Source organism: Notolabrus celidotus, chromosome 7 (genome assembly GCF_009762535.1).
Source record: "Notolabrus celidotus isolate fNotCel1 chromosome 7, fNotCel1.pri, whole genome shotgun sequence".
NCBI classification, from domain to species: Eukaryota; Metazoa; Chordata; class Actinopteri; order Labriformes; family Labridae; genus Notolabrus; species Notolabrus celidotus.
The window spans coordinates 22718642-22731218 of record NC_048278.1 but is presented as its reverse complement, the minus strand read 5'-3'; the positions used below and the strand labels follow the sequence as shown (position 1 = coordinate 22731218).

The window sequence follows — 12577 nt, the reverse complement described above, 5'->3', positions numbered from 1 at the left end:
AAACACTCACCATCTTTAATCTTAACTTCCCTCTTAAGTTATAGCCCACCTCTCTTTCAAAGAATTATCTTTGCTTTTGCTGTCTTTTCAGTTTAGTGTATTCATGTACACAATTTGATTTGTTTGAACCAAGCTCTAAATGCCACTTCAAAGGGTATCTGTAAGAACCAAGAAGCAACTTGAGACATGATCCATTAATAAACGTGAATAGGTGCATTGATATTGTATCTCGTGTAATGATAATTCTATATTTAAACATTAAATTATAGTTCCTGTTTGTGCATCTATATTATCACTCCCTCTTTCTACACCTACTGCACCACCACACATTTCCTCTCTGTTATAGAAGAGGGACGTCTTTCATTTCCTGTCATCAGTTCTATGTAAATAGGCTCTTTACATTCTTCACTCGGTTAATTTATCAGCAATAGTTACAAAATGAAAAGCTGCAGTGACACATCCTTTTGCATTTGGGGAACTGCTCCGCTTTCCAGAATGTACCAGTGCAAAAATTGTTACGATTTATAATCTGTCTAATATCAATGCTATGGATTTTCATGTGTCATTTGTTTGTAGATTTACCAATTCAAGAGTTAAACCATAATTCCCCTTAATAAGTCCACACAAAGTAACACGAGCCTCCCCCTTTTGAAATCGTTGGATTTAATCATAGACTGTATCAGTAATTATTTAATGGAACAAATGTCTACATGAGGTTTATTTCTTGGGAACTACATTTTTTCACCTAAATGTCTTCTCATGTTGTTTTTTCACTTTTGTATTTTATATTATGTTATATACTTTTGTACAATTATTCACCTTCATATAAGCTTGCATATTCTATAAACGTTGAGTTAAACTCCAAGTTCTGCATGGTCCTTAAGTTGATCATGTGTTTTCACAAATAAAGCTAAATTATAGCTTAAGTTTGTTGCGATAATAATTGGTAAGTTGGTAAGTCAAGGTACTTTTACCTTGAAATAAGAACAAAAATCTGTCAAAAGAACAAGTGATATTTGCTTGGTAAGATTTCCTAAAATGAGATGTAATATTTAGAAAACTGTGATCTTAAAATTAGCAGGGAAACTTATTTTAAGCAATTTTTTACCAGTATTTTAAAGTGTAGTGTCTCAGAAAAAGCCATGAATGCTAATAATTAGTATTTTTTTACTCAAAAATTGATTTTTGCACAAATACATTGTCAACTTCTTCATTTGAGATGTATTATAGCGGCACTTGTCTAGGTTTAAGACCATCTTGTACTTGAAATAAGATTACAAAGTTTAATTTGAGCATTTTGAGATATAATGTCTTTATAGTAAACTGAATATACTGATATTCAGTCATGCTGATTTTTAAGATAAGCCAGATATGCTCAAAAGTAGGTGTTTCATTGTGTGCATTTAGTTTGAGAATGTATATTTTGATCTGATTTAGAAGAAACAGTGCCTGAAAACTGTAACCAACCCTTATAAAAACAACTTTTCTTTCTGTCTTTCTTTTATCAATGGAGCCGTTTTCTGATAGATTCTGCAATAAAATGCATTTACTTAAATCAAGTAAAGTGTTTGTCTTAAATCCAGATTATCCATCTTCTACAAATCAGATGTCAGCTGGAAAGTGTATGAAATGTAAAATAAACCTTGTTTCTTCTTAATCACAAGTCAAAACCTGGTCAAAACAAGATAATTCCAAGATGGTTTGACTTAACAAGATATTTGCATTGTCTTAAAACAATACCCTCTATCTTGCTCAAATGATACTTGTTAAGTAAATGTATCTTAAATCAAGTTCAAATCAAGGGATAAGACAATTTGACGAAAAATTAGACAATTTCACTTGATAAGAATATGAGTTTTTCAGTGTAGCCTCAGAGTGACGGAAGTAGGCCCATAGCTAATACTAACATTAGGAATTAACTTTCGAAATGTATTATGCTTTGCACTAGGGAACTTATAATACTATTTCTGAGCTAAACAGAGCTAACAGTACTAAATACGAGACTTAAACTCGAATTGAAACACTGTTTTTTGGGGTAATAATACTGGTCCAATCTCCACCACAGTAGGTGGCGGTAATGCCCATGAAAGCTCAGTGCCACGCGCTATAAAATGGTGAAAACCAGAAGGAAAAGTTATCGCGAGAACTTCAGGCCTATGTGAGATCACCGAGCGGATATCCGGTCTCTTTTCCGTGGCGGACCATCGTTGGGCCGGTTTAGCAAAATGAAGGTACAATGTTTCCCTTGACTATTAATCTATGTGGAAAGCTTTTTTACCTTAAATATTTATATACGATTGTTGCCACGACAGTGGGCTTTAAAGCAAACCATTGAGATTCAACATTTGAAGCTGTGAGATTGAGGATGAGTTGTGATAGTAATAAAAAAGTCGGCACCTCCGATCCTGTCAGCAGATGAACTCTAGAAACATGGCGGCACACTGAAAGAAATGTGCACCGAGCTCACGTCTCAGTTAACTCAGGCTAGGAGATCTTAAACGTTTACTGTCAGCTCATGTTTATCACGTTCATGCAAATCAAGCTGTCTGTTTATGAAGTAGGCTCAATTCAAATTTTCACTGTTTTCTATGTGTGTATGGCTAATGTTAGCTGAGTACCTAGCCGACCAAGAGGCTGACGGGCCAGAGAGTCATTGATATTCCCTCAGAAGCTTCACTTTAGGTCGCAACGCCAATATTAATTTGTGTAGTTTTTTTAATGACTTGAAGTGATTTCGTCCTTTTTAAAAGCAGAAATGCCAGCAACAGATTCATCCTGCCTGCATGCATGAGGACTTGAGCTAACCTGTTGTAAACCATGCTTGCTTCATGATGAAGTACATGAACTAACTATATTTAATCTCTTTCAGCTGAACATCTCATTCCCCGCTACTGGTTGCCAGAAGCTGATTGAAGTTGATGATGAGCGCAAGCTTCGTACTTTCTATGAGAAGCGTATGGCCACTGAGGTGTCTGCTGACCCTCTGGGAGATGAGTGGAAGGTAATGTTTAGTACTTTTTCTGATCTCGGGTTAAATGTTTCAGTTGTCATGTGATTTTTGGCACTCCAGTAGACCCTTCCTGACTGATCTGTAGTCATTAAGGGGGGACAGTGTGTTGCCAGATAAACTGCAGAGCTGCTTCCAGATACAACCAGTTCCGGTTGAAGTGGATGGTTGGACTGCAATGCTCTCCCATTGTGTACACTATTGTTCGACCCCTTTCCCGTGATGTTCTGTAACATGCTCATTGTGTGCAGCCTCATGGGCAAGTTTGAAAACAAAGTTGCATGCCTGGGAAATGTGAAATTAATTGCATTAGGCTTTAGTGGCCTTGTAGGTGGTTGTTTGGCCCTTTTTGATAAGCTGTATGTTCAGTGTGTTCCTCTAAAATTCCACAACATCATCCTTTGAGGCTCAAATGCACTGCACAAAAATTAGAAGCCTATAAGTTGTAAGAATCTGAACAGTTTATCTCTGAGTCTTGATGCAACAGGAACCTACAATTGGAAGGATTTAACAATTTGTTTTTTTCTCTTTCATCAGGGTTACATGGTGCGCATCAGTGGAGGCAACGACAAACAGGGCTTCCCCATGAAACAGGGTGTCCTGACCCATGGCCGCGTGCGCCTGCTGCTCAGCAAAGGCCACTCTTGCTACCGTCCTCGCAGGACTGGTGAGCGCAAGCGCAAGTCTGTGCGTGGCTGCATCGTTGACGCCAATCTCAGCGTGCTGAACTTGGTCATTGTCAAGAAAGGTAATGTGTGCTGAAAGGTTTGGTTGGAAACAGAAGTTTTAATACTGATACAAACGTTCTAAGTCCACAACACAGCGTGTAGTTCTGTTGGGGATGATTATAGAAGTCTTTTGATTTGACTTGTACATGGCACACCAGTAGACCCTTTTTGGTTGGTCTGTAGTCATTAAGGGGGGACAGTGTGTTGCCAGAGAAACTGCAGAGCTGCTCACCAGATGCAACCAGGTCCAGTGCTATGGATGGTTGAACTGCATTGCTCTCCCATTGTTTTATTTCGATCTACAAGAATGACACTGAAACTCTTACTCTTATACATTTTTGTTTTGTTTTTGTCAGCTATGTTTCAGTAAAGTTAGTGTATCCCTCACTAGAACCTGTTCTGAAATGTAGTTGCAGCTTCACAAGGGGCAGATAGTGTTTGTTTAGTAGATTTGGGAGTTTCATGTTTGGCACCTAACTCTATTCATGGGAAACTATCAATTGCTTTTTTTCCAATTTGGTCTTTTTTGTGATTAATTAGAGTAATAACTATTTAAAGTACATAAGTTGGATGTGGTAAAACATGTCAGGGAACATCACATTAATGACAATGACTGATGTTTTCTGATCTGGTTCTTCTCAGGTGAGAAGGACATCCCCGGGCTGACCGACAGCACCGTCCCCCGCCGTCTTGGTCCCAAGAGAGCCAGCAAGATCCGCAAGCTCTTCAACCTGGCTAAGGAAGATGATGTTAGACAGTATGTTGTGAGGAGGCCCCTGTCTAAAGAAGGTAAGACGAGAACTGACTTTAGATAAGCTTGCCTCTTTCCCAAAGATCCCTGAATGAAGTTTATTAGATTAATTTGACTTGACTGAAACTTGGAATCATGAGCCATCCAAAAGTAGCTGCTTCATAGTCAATTAAACTGAGCAGTAGAATCCAAAAACACTGACATAGGACAGTGTTCAAAGCACTGTAAGAATGATGATGTAAACACGACTCTTACCCTGTATCACAAGAAATGAAATCCAAACAGAGCAATGGAGTGTGTGACAATGTTCTGTCAAGGGTTTTTGAGGCCTGGTTTCCGTACCCCTCTGGCCTCAACTGTCTGGTGGTGTTTTCATGAAGAACTGTTTTTTGAGACAGCACATGGCTGCTATTTTACTTGCAATTATGACACACCATTGATGACAGCGCTGAATTGCACTCAGATAAGTGTAGTGGAAAAGATGCTGCCAAGACTGGCAAAGAAGAAAATAAAAAAGAAAAGTAACACATTGATCTCTGACTGCACTTAAAACCTGCAAAGGGATGTTTTATGAGACGGGTGTCACTGTTTCACTCTGCACACTGACTCCAGGATGCTGTCAATTACATACACTTGACTAATCGAGCAGAAAGTTGCACAAAGCCACAGCAGACTACATGATCAAATGTCCCATCTGCACATATGTTCATATTCAATCCTTTATCTGGTTCTGTCCCTCTCCTACACTGTTTGTGTGCAATAGTTTTATCCCTTCTATATTATTTGGCGTCATCACAACTTGGTTTCAGCATTTAATGTGTTACTAAGAAGCTCTGATATGCACAAGTCTCCTAGAAGAATGTATTGACGTCAAAGGATAAGTAAAGTCAAACCTGTCATTGCCGCAAGTGAAACAGATGTAGGAGTTCATAATAATTTAGACGCATGACGTTAACTGTATTCCAGGTAAAAAATAAACAAAATATAGGAAGTTAATCTTCCTATATGTTTAGAAACTGAAATTCCAATAAGTTATTTGAATAAAGTAAGTTCCCTTTTACAAAAATATAAGTACATTTCATTGGTATAGAAAATACCACATCACAAAAAAAAAAAAAATTTAAATGCTCAATATTAAGGGAAAGGACTCCTATTATCACGTGTGTATGAGGCTTGTGATGCTGGTGCCTGAGAAACAAGCTAAACATGGTATTGACAGACACCTGCAAGCTCTCAGTGAAACTAAAGCCTAGGCATATACTGAACAACACTTGCGTGCATTTTACAGCAGGGATGCAGCACCAGAATTTGTCAGCATAGCATGTGTGAATGTCAGTCGATTTTAAAGGTTTCAGAGGTGAGATTTTCTCTAAATAAAATAACAGCTGAAGACACGGGGCTCCTTCGTGGAATATGAATATTAATATGTATCGTCAAACGACAGCTTTGGCTGTCATTAAGAAATGTGGGTGGCCAGTGCGTGCAATGTGCACGTGGGACACACTTTATTGTTTTAAAGCACGTTTATACCTGCTGAGGGTGGGCAGTGAGACACATGGGGAAATCAGTGGTGACAAGATGACTTTTTATTTTTTATTTTTATAGAAGTCACATTTCTGCTGTTTCTTCTTAAAAGCCCTCCTATTGCGCACACCTTGTATTAAACCTGCCAGTGCAAGTATTCTAATGTCACACCAAACATGTAACTCTGAAGTGCTCCCACAAAGTGAGCTGTAGAAGCTGACATCAGGACACTTTGTACCAGGCAGTGATTGGGATTCAGAAAATTGGAAGCAACAGATAATAAAAAGGTTCCCTTAGGCAGCAGGAAACTTTACCCTAGGGAACCTTTTGTGGAACTTGGTGGTGAAGTTTTTTCTACTCTGAATTGTCACTGTTGCTGTATCTTATGAAATGAGATTTTGTAAGATGCCCCTCCTTACCGTACTTAGCATTTCTTTTTATCAATTCCAACATTAACAGTATCCCCTCATTTTTCTTCATATAGGCAAGAAGCCCAGAACTAAGGCTCCCAGGATCCAGAGACTGGTGACCCCCCGTGTGCTGCAGCACAAACGCCGCCGCATTGCCCTCAAGAGACAGCGCACCCAGAAGAACAAGGAGGAGGCTTCCGAGTACGCCAAGCTGCTCGCCAAGAGGATGAAGGTAAAGTTCAAGTTTAGTCTATCCTTCTTTCACAGCCACTGAAATGAAGTGTTATCATTAGAAAATGTTAATTATTGGATCCTTTAGGAGCCTGGGTTTTGCTCCTGTATATCTTCCCCTCAAAGCTCATTGGAGCAGTTTTTCTAACTCTTTATAGCTCAGTGTAACAGAACTTAAATTCAGATCAAATACAGACAATTCTTTACCTTTTCAGTCGTGGTGATTCAATATTTAAATTCAATAATTTTCAGAGCTAGTTAGTCGATCAGGGATGTGATTCTTCCAGTTTATTTGGACTGGTTTGTTTTATGACATAAAAAGTCTGCGCTCAGTACTCAGATTTGCCAGTTTCATATGGAAAGTTGTGTGCTGCATTAAATAGTGTCTGAAATAACATAACAGATGCTTGTTAGCCGACAGATTGCGACTCCAATATGTTGCAATGGCAAGAGTACTTATTTTAAACAGTGATATAGCTGTTATATTAGTACTAGTTATTCCTGTACTTAATGGTCAGAGTGGGCTATACACTGCTGGCAGCAGCAGAGTATCTCTCTTCTTACTATGCATGCAGGCTGGTGACGATGGGTTACCATAGTAACTGGGCAGACGGTCTCTGGCACGCTGACACTTTCCTATAACTCTCTTTTGCTGTGATAAAGTATGATCTAAAGATAATATAAGATTCAGTGGACCTCCAGACCCCCACTTAATATATGTTCTCAGTGCTGGGGGGCTGTAAGTCATCTCAAATCAAGTAACATGAAGATCACATATTTTTACACCAACATAACTTGTAAATTATATTTGCTCACCCTGCAGAGTTCTGTGTATTATCCTGCTTTTTTATCCTTTGTTAATCACAGCCTTGGTCCCTGTAAAAGTTTGAGATGCTGCAATGCTAAAATACAAGAAACAGTTCTTAGTCACTGGAAACAGATGCTGGCAGCTGTCAACGTGACAATAAGTGGTAAAATACTGCTCGGTATATGTGAATGAAATGCGCGTAAACACCTGCTTTCTAGATGTTCTAAAACATTTTTCTGACGCATTCTTTTATTTCAAACAGGAGGCCAAGGAGAAGCGCCAGGAACAGATCGCCAAGAGGCGCCGCCTTTCTTCTCTGAGGGCATCCACATCCAAGTCAGAGTCCAGCCAGAAGTGAAAACAAAAGTTCCAATAAATTCATGTTTTGCTGAAAAACATTCACAGTGTGATGTACATTGTTGTTTTTTAACACCTTTTAGTTTAAAGTGAAGACTGCCAAAAATGAGTCACATGTATCCAGACTCTTAAAATATGCCTACTGGATGCAGTTCAAAAGCTGAAATGCTTATTACTCCTTACTCATTCATTTTAATTAAACAATTTCATTGAACATTTATTCTCATAAACAAAAGGCACATCTCTTTTGAATGAAACTTTCAGTTGGTATCGATTTGGTCTTTAGAAAACCCAGCCTCCAAGTATGTGCTGTTGGAACGGTCACTAATGCACCATTAATGATTAAACTGGTCTTTTGTGTAATCAAGAGGTTCAAATTTATACTCTCATTTAAAGAATGAATTTTGGCTTCAAAATGACCTGACCAAATGGACAAATATTTAAAAGTCTTAAGTCACTTCATGACACGTTCAAGAAAGTTATTAGTGGTGCTGGTGGCCTAGCGGTCTAAGCGCCCCACATATAGAGGCTGTAGTCCTCGTAACAGAGGTTGCTCGACTCCTGGCTGCGACCTTTACTGCATGTCTTCCCCCATCTCTACTCCCCACATTTCCTGCCTCTCTTCAGCTGTCCTGTCAATAAAGGCAAAAAAGCCCTAAAATGTAACTCAACCCCCTCCCAAAAAAAATAACTAATTGCTTTAAGTAAATGGACTTGGACTTATGGCCCTTTCTAGTCTTTCTGACCACTCAAACTTTACACTACTCTGCACATTCATCCATCCATCCATTCACTGATTGTAGAGACTGCTGTCAGTATTAGCTAATCTCATTCCCACCGCTGAACAACAGCGGGAGTAGATTGGGGTTCAGTGTCTTGCTCAAGGACACTTCAGCATGTGACTGCTAGAGCTGGGATCGAACCGCTAACCTCCCGATTGAGAGATGATCGACTCACCCACTGAGCCACAGCCGCCCGTACAGTTAACAGCCAGCAATGAGTTCTGCATTTCTTTCTTACCCCCCACCACTCCCTGACAAAGAACAGCTTACAGATTCAAAGGACCATAAGTGTCAGAGTTCATGAATCTTAAACATTTATTATCAGAGCCTGTACAGTTTTAAGTTACAGTTTCATCACACTAACATATCAGAAAAGCACAAGAACACTGGATCAACGATGAACCCATCCTTTTCCATTAGAACCATTTTCAAAAGGAGACATTTTTGTTGGTCTCCTTGCTCGTGGGGTGGGTGTAGCTCTTGATTGAACCCAAACCACGTCCCTATGAGTGGAGGTCCCAGCAGCATTGAGATGGGCCCTATCTTGATGTTGCTGTTGGGATTGTGAGCTGCTCAAGTTGTACATCTGTGAGATAAAGAAGAGAACAGACACAAGCTGATGTTGCAGATACTGAGGCAGCTCCTGGATGCTCAAGGAGATGGTCAGCCAGCTGGTCTGAAGGTCCTGAATCCGACCTGAAGACCTGGACAAACTCTCCATCAACTGTTGGGTGAAGGACAGAGGTAACATTTAGTTAGTGTGTAGTATATAAAAATTTTCTTAGAAGTTATGTGCCCGGAGAACTGAAAGACTTAAAAACAGATTACGGTAGTATGGAAGTATGGAAGTGTTAAAATCCCCTTTCTATGCAGGAGTCGCACACTAACGGATTGTCATAACGCAAATAATGTAAACAAATATCTTTAAGCAGGTTTATATATCTTTATAAGCACTATAACACTATGTGACCGCAAAGAAACATTCTAAAAATGCCAAAACCTTCGAATAATTTGCTTCTGTGAGAGTTCAACCTTGAAATTGTGTGCAACATTTATGATATTTCCAGATGAAACTATCCTTTTCTATAAAAGTGAGGATTTCTGTTAACCACTCTTCAAGTTGGTAAGAGAAACAGTTTGGCACTTTGTAAAGTTTGCGTATATACTTTTTCGCCCAGTGAGTTAAGAAGATGAAAATCACTAGTCTTCAAATTGCTGTTTTGTTGCAAGCCTACGAGTAGAAAAAAGCTTTAAAAGGCACTTTACTGTTCCAGGACTGATAACTCTGTTTAATCATGATCGGATGGTCTTTCTCTGGGTGGATTCTGCCTGTTTACTCGTTGCATAGTCTTTCTCAAGCTTTTGCTATATGCATTAAAATGCCAGTACAAGGTGCTTTATGCTTTTTTAAAAAGCTATATACTCATGCTGTTTTTTCCCCTAAATGTGGTCTTGCCCAACTTTACCTCTTGTTAAATAGTAACTAGTTGTATAGCTAGTTTCTATACAACTAAAATAAGGTGTAACCATGGCCTAAAGGTAACATTTTGGGAGCCTTGGCAGGTATTTTGTTACCTAAATAGAGGTAGGCTAACCGATTCTTCCTGTTTTATGCTTAACTAAGCTAACCTGCTGCTGGCTGGAGCTTCATAATAAAATCTATATTAGAAAGGCACTGACCCTCCAACCTTTTTGGCAGGAGAGTGAATAAATGTTTTTTCCTATCTGTCAAACACTCACAGCACACCTGAACAGACTGAATCTTGGAGCCAACCAGGTGATAGGTCCTGCTGCACAGCCTAGCAGCGAGTAAAAGAAGTCGGGCACGATAACTTCTCCTGAGTGTAGCCACCTCGAAACCCTCCAACAGGTGAGCCTCTGCTTCTTTAATCCAGACAAAGATATGTTGAGTTACAGACAAAGACAGCTTTATGTTTTGTGTGTGTCCTCTAACTTTCCCTTTACATTAAGCTATACCTTTATCTTCCTCAGACAGAGGAAGCATGTGTTCCATCAGGGTCTCTGACATGATCAGAGCAGAATCCAGTCCCACATCAGCTACACCGATGGCTCTCTGCACAAGCGGCTGGTTGGTCTGCTCATCCACCTGCTGTATCCTCCCCATCAGCCATGTGACTGTATCCACAGTCCCATTAGCTGTAATGCTCACCACATCCTGGATCTCATTCATCTTGTTCCTGGCAGCAGCAACAACCTGTAAAAACACCAGCAACCAAAAGGAGATATGGTTGTTGCTTCTCATCCTGTGTGTGGAGGTTTGTGCAATTCATGAAGCTCATTAAGATTTGAAAGAGAAGAAGAGGGAGTCACCTGGTCTGTGGGTGCATGAAGCACTGGGAACGTAGTCTCCAGCCAGTCAAGACTTTTACATGCGACATCATTAACAATCGAAACTATGGAAATAATACATCAGCAGTCTTATTTAGGTCATTTAATTAATGTATTATCTGCATTATGTTATTGTGAATTATATTAGTGCCCATACATTTAAGTATTTAACTATTAGCTTTTACTTGAGTAGTTACAACATAACTCATTTCAGTAAACATATGCTGATAATGTAGTCTATTTCACATTATTTAGCCCTAAATTGAAGTTATACATTATCTTAAATGTGTCCTTAAATCTATGGCTTACATCCAGATCCAGAGTAATAACATAAGAAGCCTGAACAAACTATATAACCCATCATATCAATGTCCACCGTGTCAGTACTCACTCTGTGGCTCCAGTCTGACCATGACAGGTGTCATTTTGTCACAGGCTGCTGTGCTTATAGCTGTCACACGGCTCTCCAGCACCTCACACACAGACCTCAGGTTAGGATGGCTGCTTTTAGTGTCAATGTACAACACTGACACTGTGCTGCAGGCTGAACGAACAAGGGGCAGCTTGGCCAGTCTGGCAGCTGCACTCTGAAACTTCTGCTCCATAACAGTACAGACACAGTTTATTTGTTTTGGTAAGGAAACATTTCGATGCAAAAATGATACAAAAACAATGCAGCCAGTGTTTTGTCGGTGAGACTCTACATGTAAGGGGGGGTAATCAGCGTTTATTGTAATCACCTGGTTGTTGTTCATCGGCATGTTTCCTTTCCTGTATAACAGAGTGGGAAATGTGTCCATAACTATGTAATGTAAAAATCTTACAGTCTCTTACAGTTGACGAATATTCCCGAGAAAGTGAAACTTTTACCCACCTGATAAAGTTCTTTCCTAAGAAGAAATTGACGCTCACAGTGCGTGCTCAAGCTGTCAATTAGCTGTCACCTGAGAAGACTTGTGGCTGTTCTCGCGATATGTTCGTGCTGTGATAACGTGATGATGACTTTTTTCAGTTATCATGATGAAGACAACACAAACAGAAGGCCACCATATTTTGAGATAAGACATTGTATTTTTATAAGCTTTTGTTACCCTCTGTTAAAAAAACAAGCGAAAAATACATTTGAATATTTGTTGACAAACGTAAATGTTACTTTACTCCAGGTAATGTTCGCACTGCCTCTATAACTTTAAACGTAGTCTTGTGCCGCGGCCCCCTGGGGGTCCGCCAGGGGGTGCTAGGGGGGGCTCAGAATATTGGAGGGAAGGGAAAAAAATAGAATCTAATTATTTAATTTTTATTTAATTCAATTTAATTTAATTATTTCATATGCTAAACAAATGTAATGGTTATTGAAAAGTGAATAAAAGTAAGACAATACATTCTAAAAGTCGATGTTTCTTTACATATTTTGAAGCATTGTCTGTGGGTTTGCAAAGGGGTCCCCGGCCAGAGGATAATGCTGTTTGGGGGGCCTTGGCATGGTAAAGTTTGGGAACCCCTGGTCTAGTGCACTGTGGACCTGCCAAAGCATTCTGATGACTGTTAAACTGTAAAGATGTCATGAAGCAGATGTGACTCGACAACAGCCATCTGGCAATATCCGTGAACATGGCTGCCAGTACCAGCA

General features: G+C 39.6%; 2 protein-coding genes across 5 annotated transcripts; one reads left to right on the top strand and one right to left on the bottom strand.

Moving 5' to 3' along the window:
• The first annotated feature begins 2099 nt into the window (after nucleotides 1-2099).
• rps6 (ribosomal protein S6) lies at nucleotides 2100-7857 on the top strand. Of its 2 annotated transcripts, none has more exons than XM_034687304.1 (6): nucleotides 2100-2231; nucleotides 2870-3001; nucleotides 3545-3755; nucleotides 4378-4524; nucleotides 6495-6652; nucleotides 7722-7857. In XM_034687304.1, exons 1-6 carry the CDS (start codon nucleotides 2226-2228, stop codon nucleotides 7815-7817), a joined length of 750 nt encoding a protein of 249 aa, XP_034543195.1. In that variant the 5' UTR covers nucleotides 2100-2225; the 3' UTR covers nucleotides 7818-7857. The 2 variants fall into 2 exon arrangements, with proteins under 2 accessions (XP_034543195.1, XP_034543194.1); XM_034687303.1 differs by lacking the exon at nucleotides 2100-2231 and adding an exon at nucleotides 2516-2557.
• A 1032-nt stretch (nucleotides 7858-8889) lies between these two features.
• On the bottom strand, nucleotides 8890-11935 carry LOC117816342 (perilipin-2-like). 3 transcript variants are annotated; one of them, XM_034688550.1, is made up of 7 exons: nucleotides 11822-11935; nucleotides 11688-11718; nucleotides 11339-11543; nucleotides 10930-11012; nucleotides 10576-10813; nucleotides 10346-10482; nucleotides 8890-9322 (listed from the first exon to the last, which is right to left on the bottom strand). In XM_034688550.1, the coding sequence occupies exons 2-7, from the start codon at nucleotides 11706-11708 to the stop codon at nucleotides 8990-8992; spliced, it is 1017 nt and encodes a 338-aa protein (XP_034544441.1). In that variant the 5' UTR covers nucleotides 11709-11718; nucleotides 11822-11935; the 3' UTR covers nucleotides 8890-8989. The 3 variants fall into 3 exon arrangements, with proteins under 3 accessions (XP_034544441.1, XP_034544442.1, XP_034544443.1); XM_034688551.1 differs by having other exon boundaries at nucleotides 10346-10479; XM_034688552.1 differs by having other exon boundaries at nucleotides 9024-9322; nucleotides 10339-10482.
• Between the last annotated feature and the right edge of the window lie 642 nt (nucleotides 11936-12577).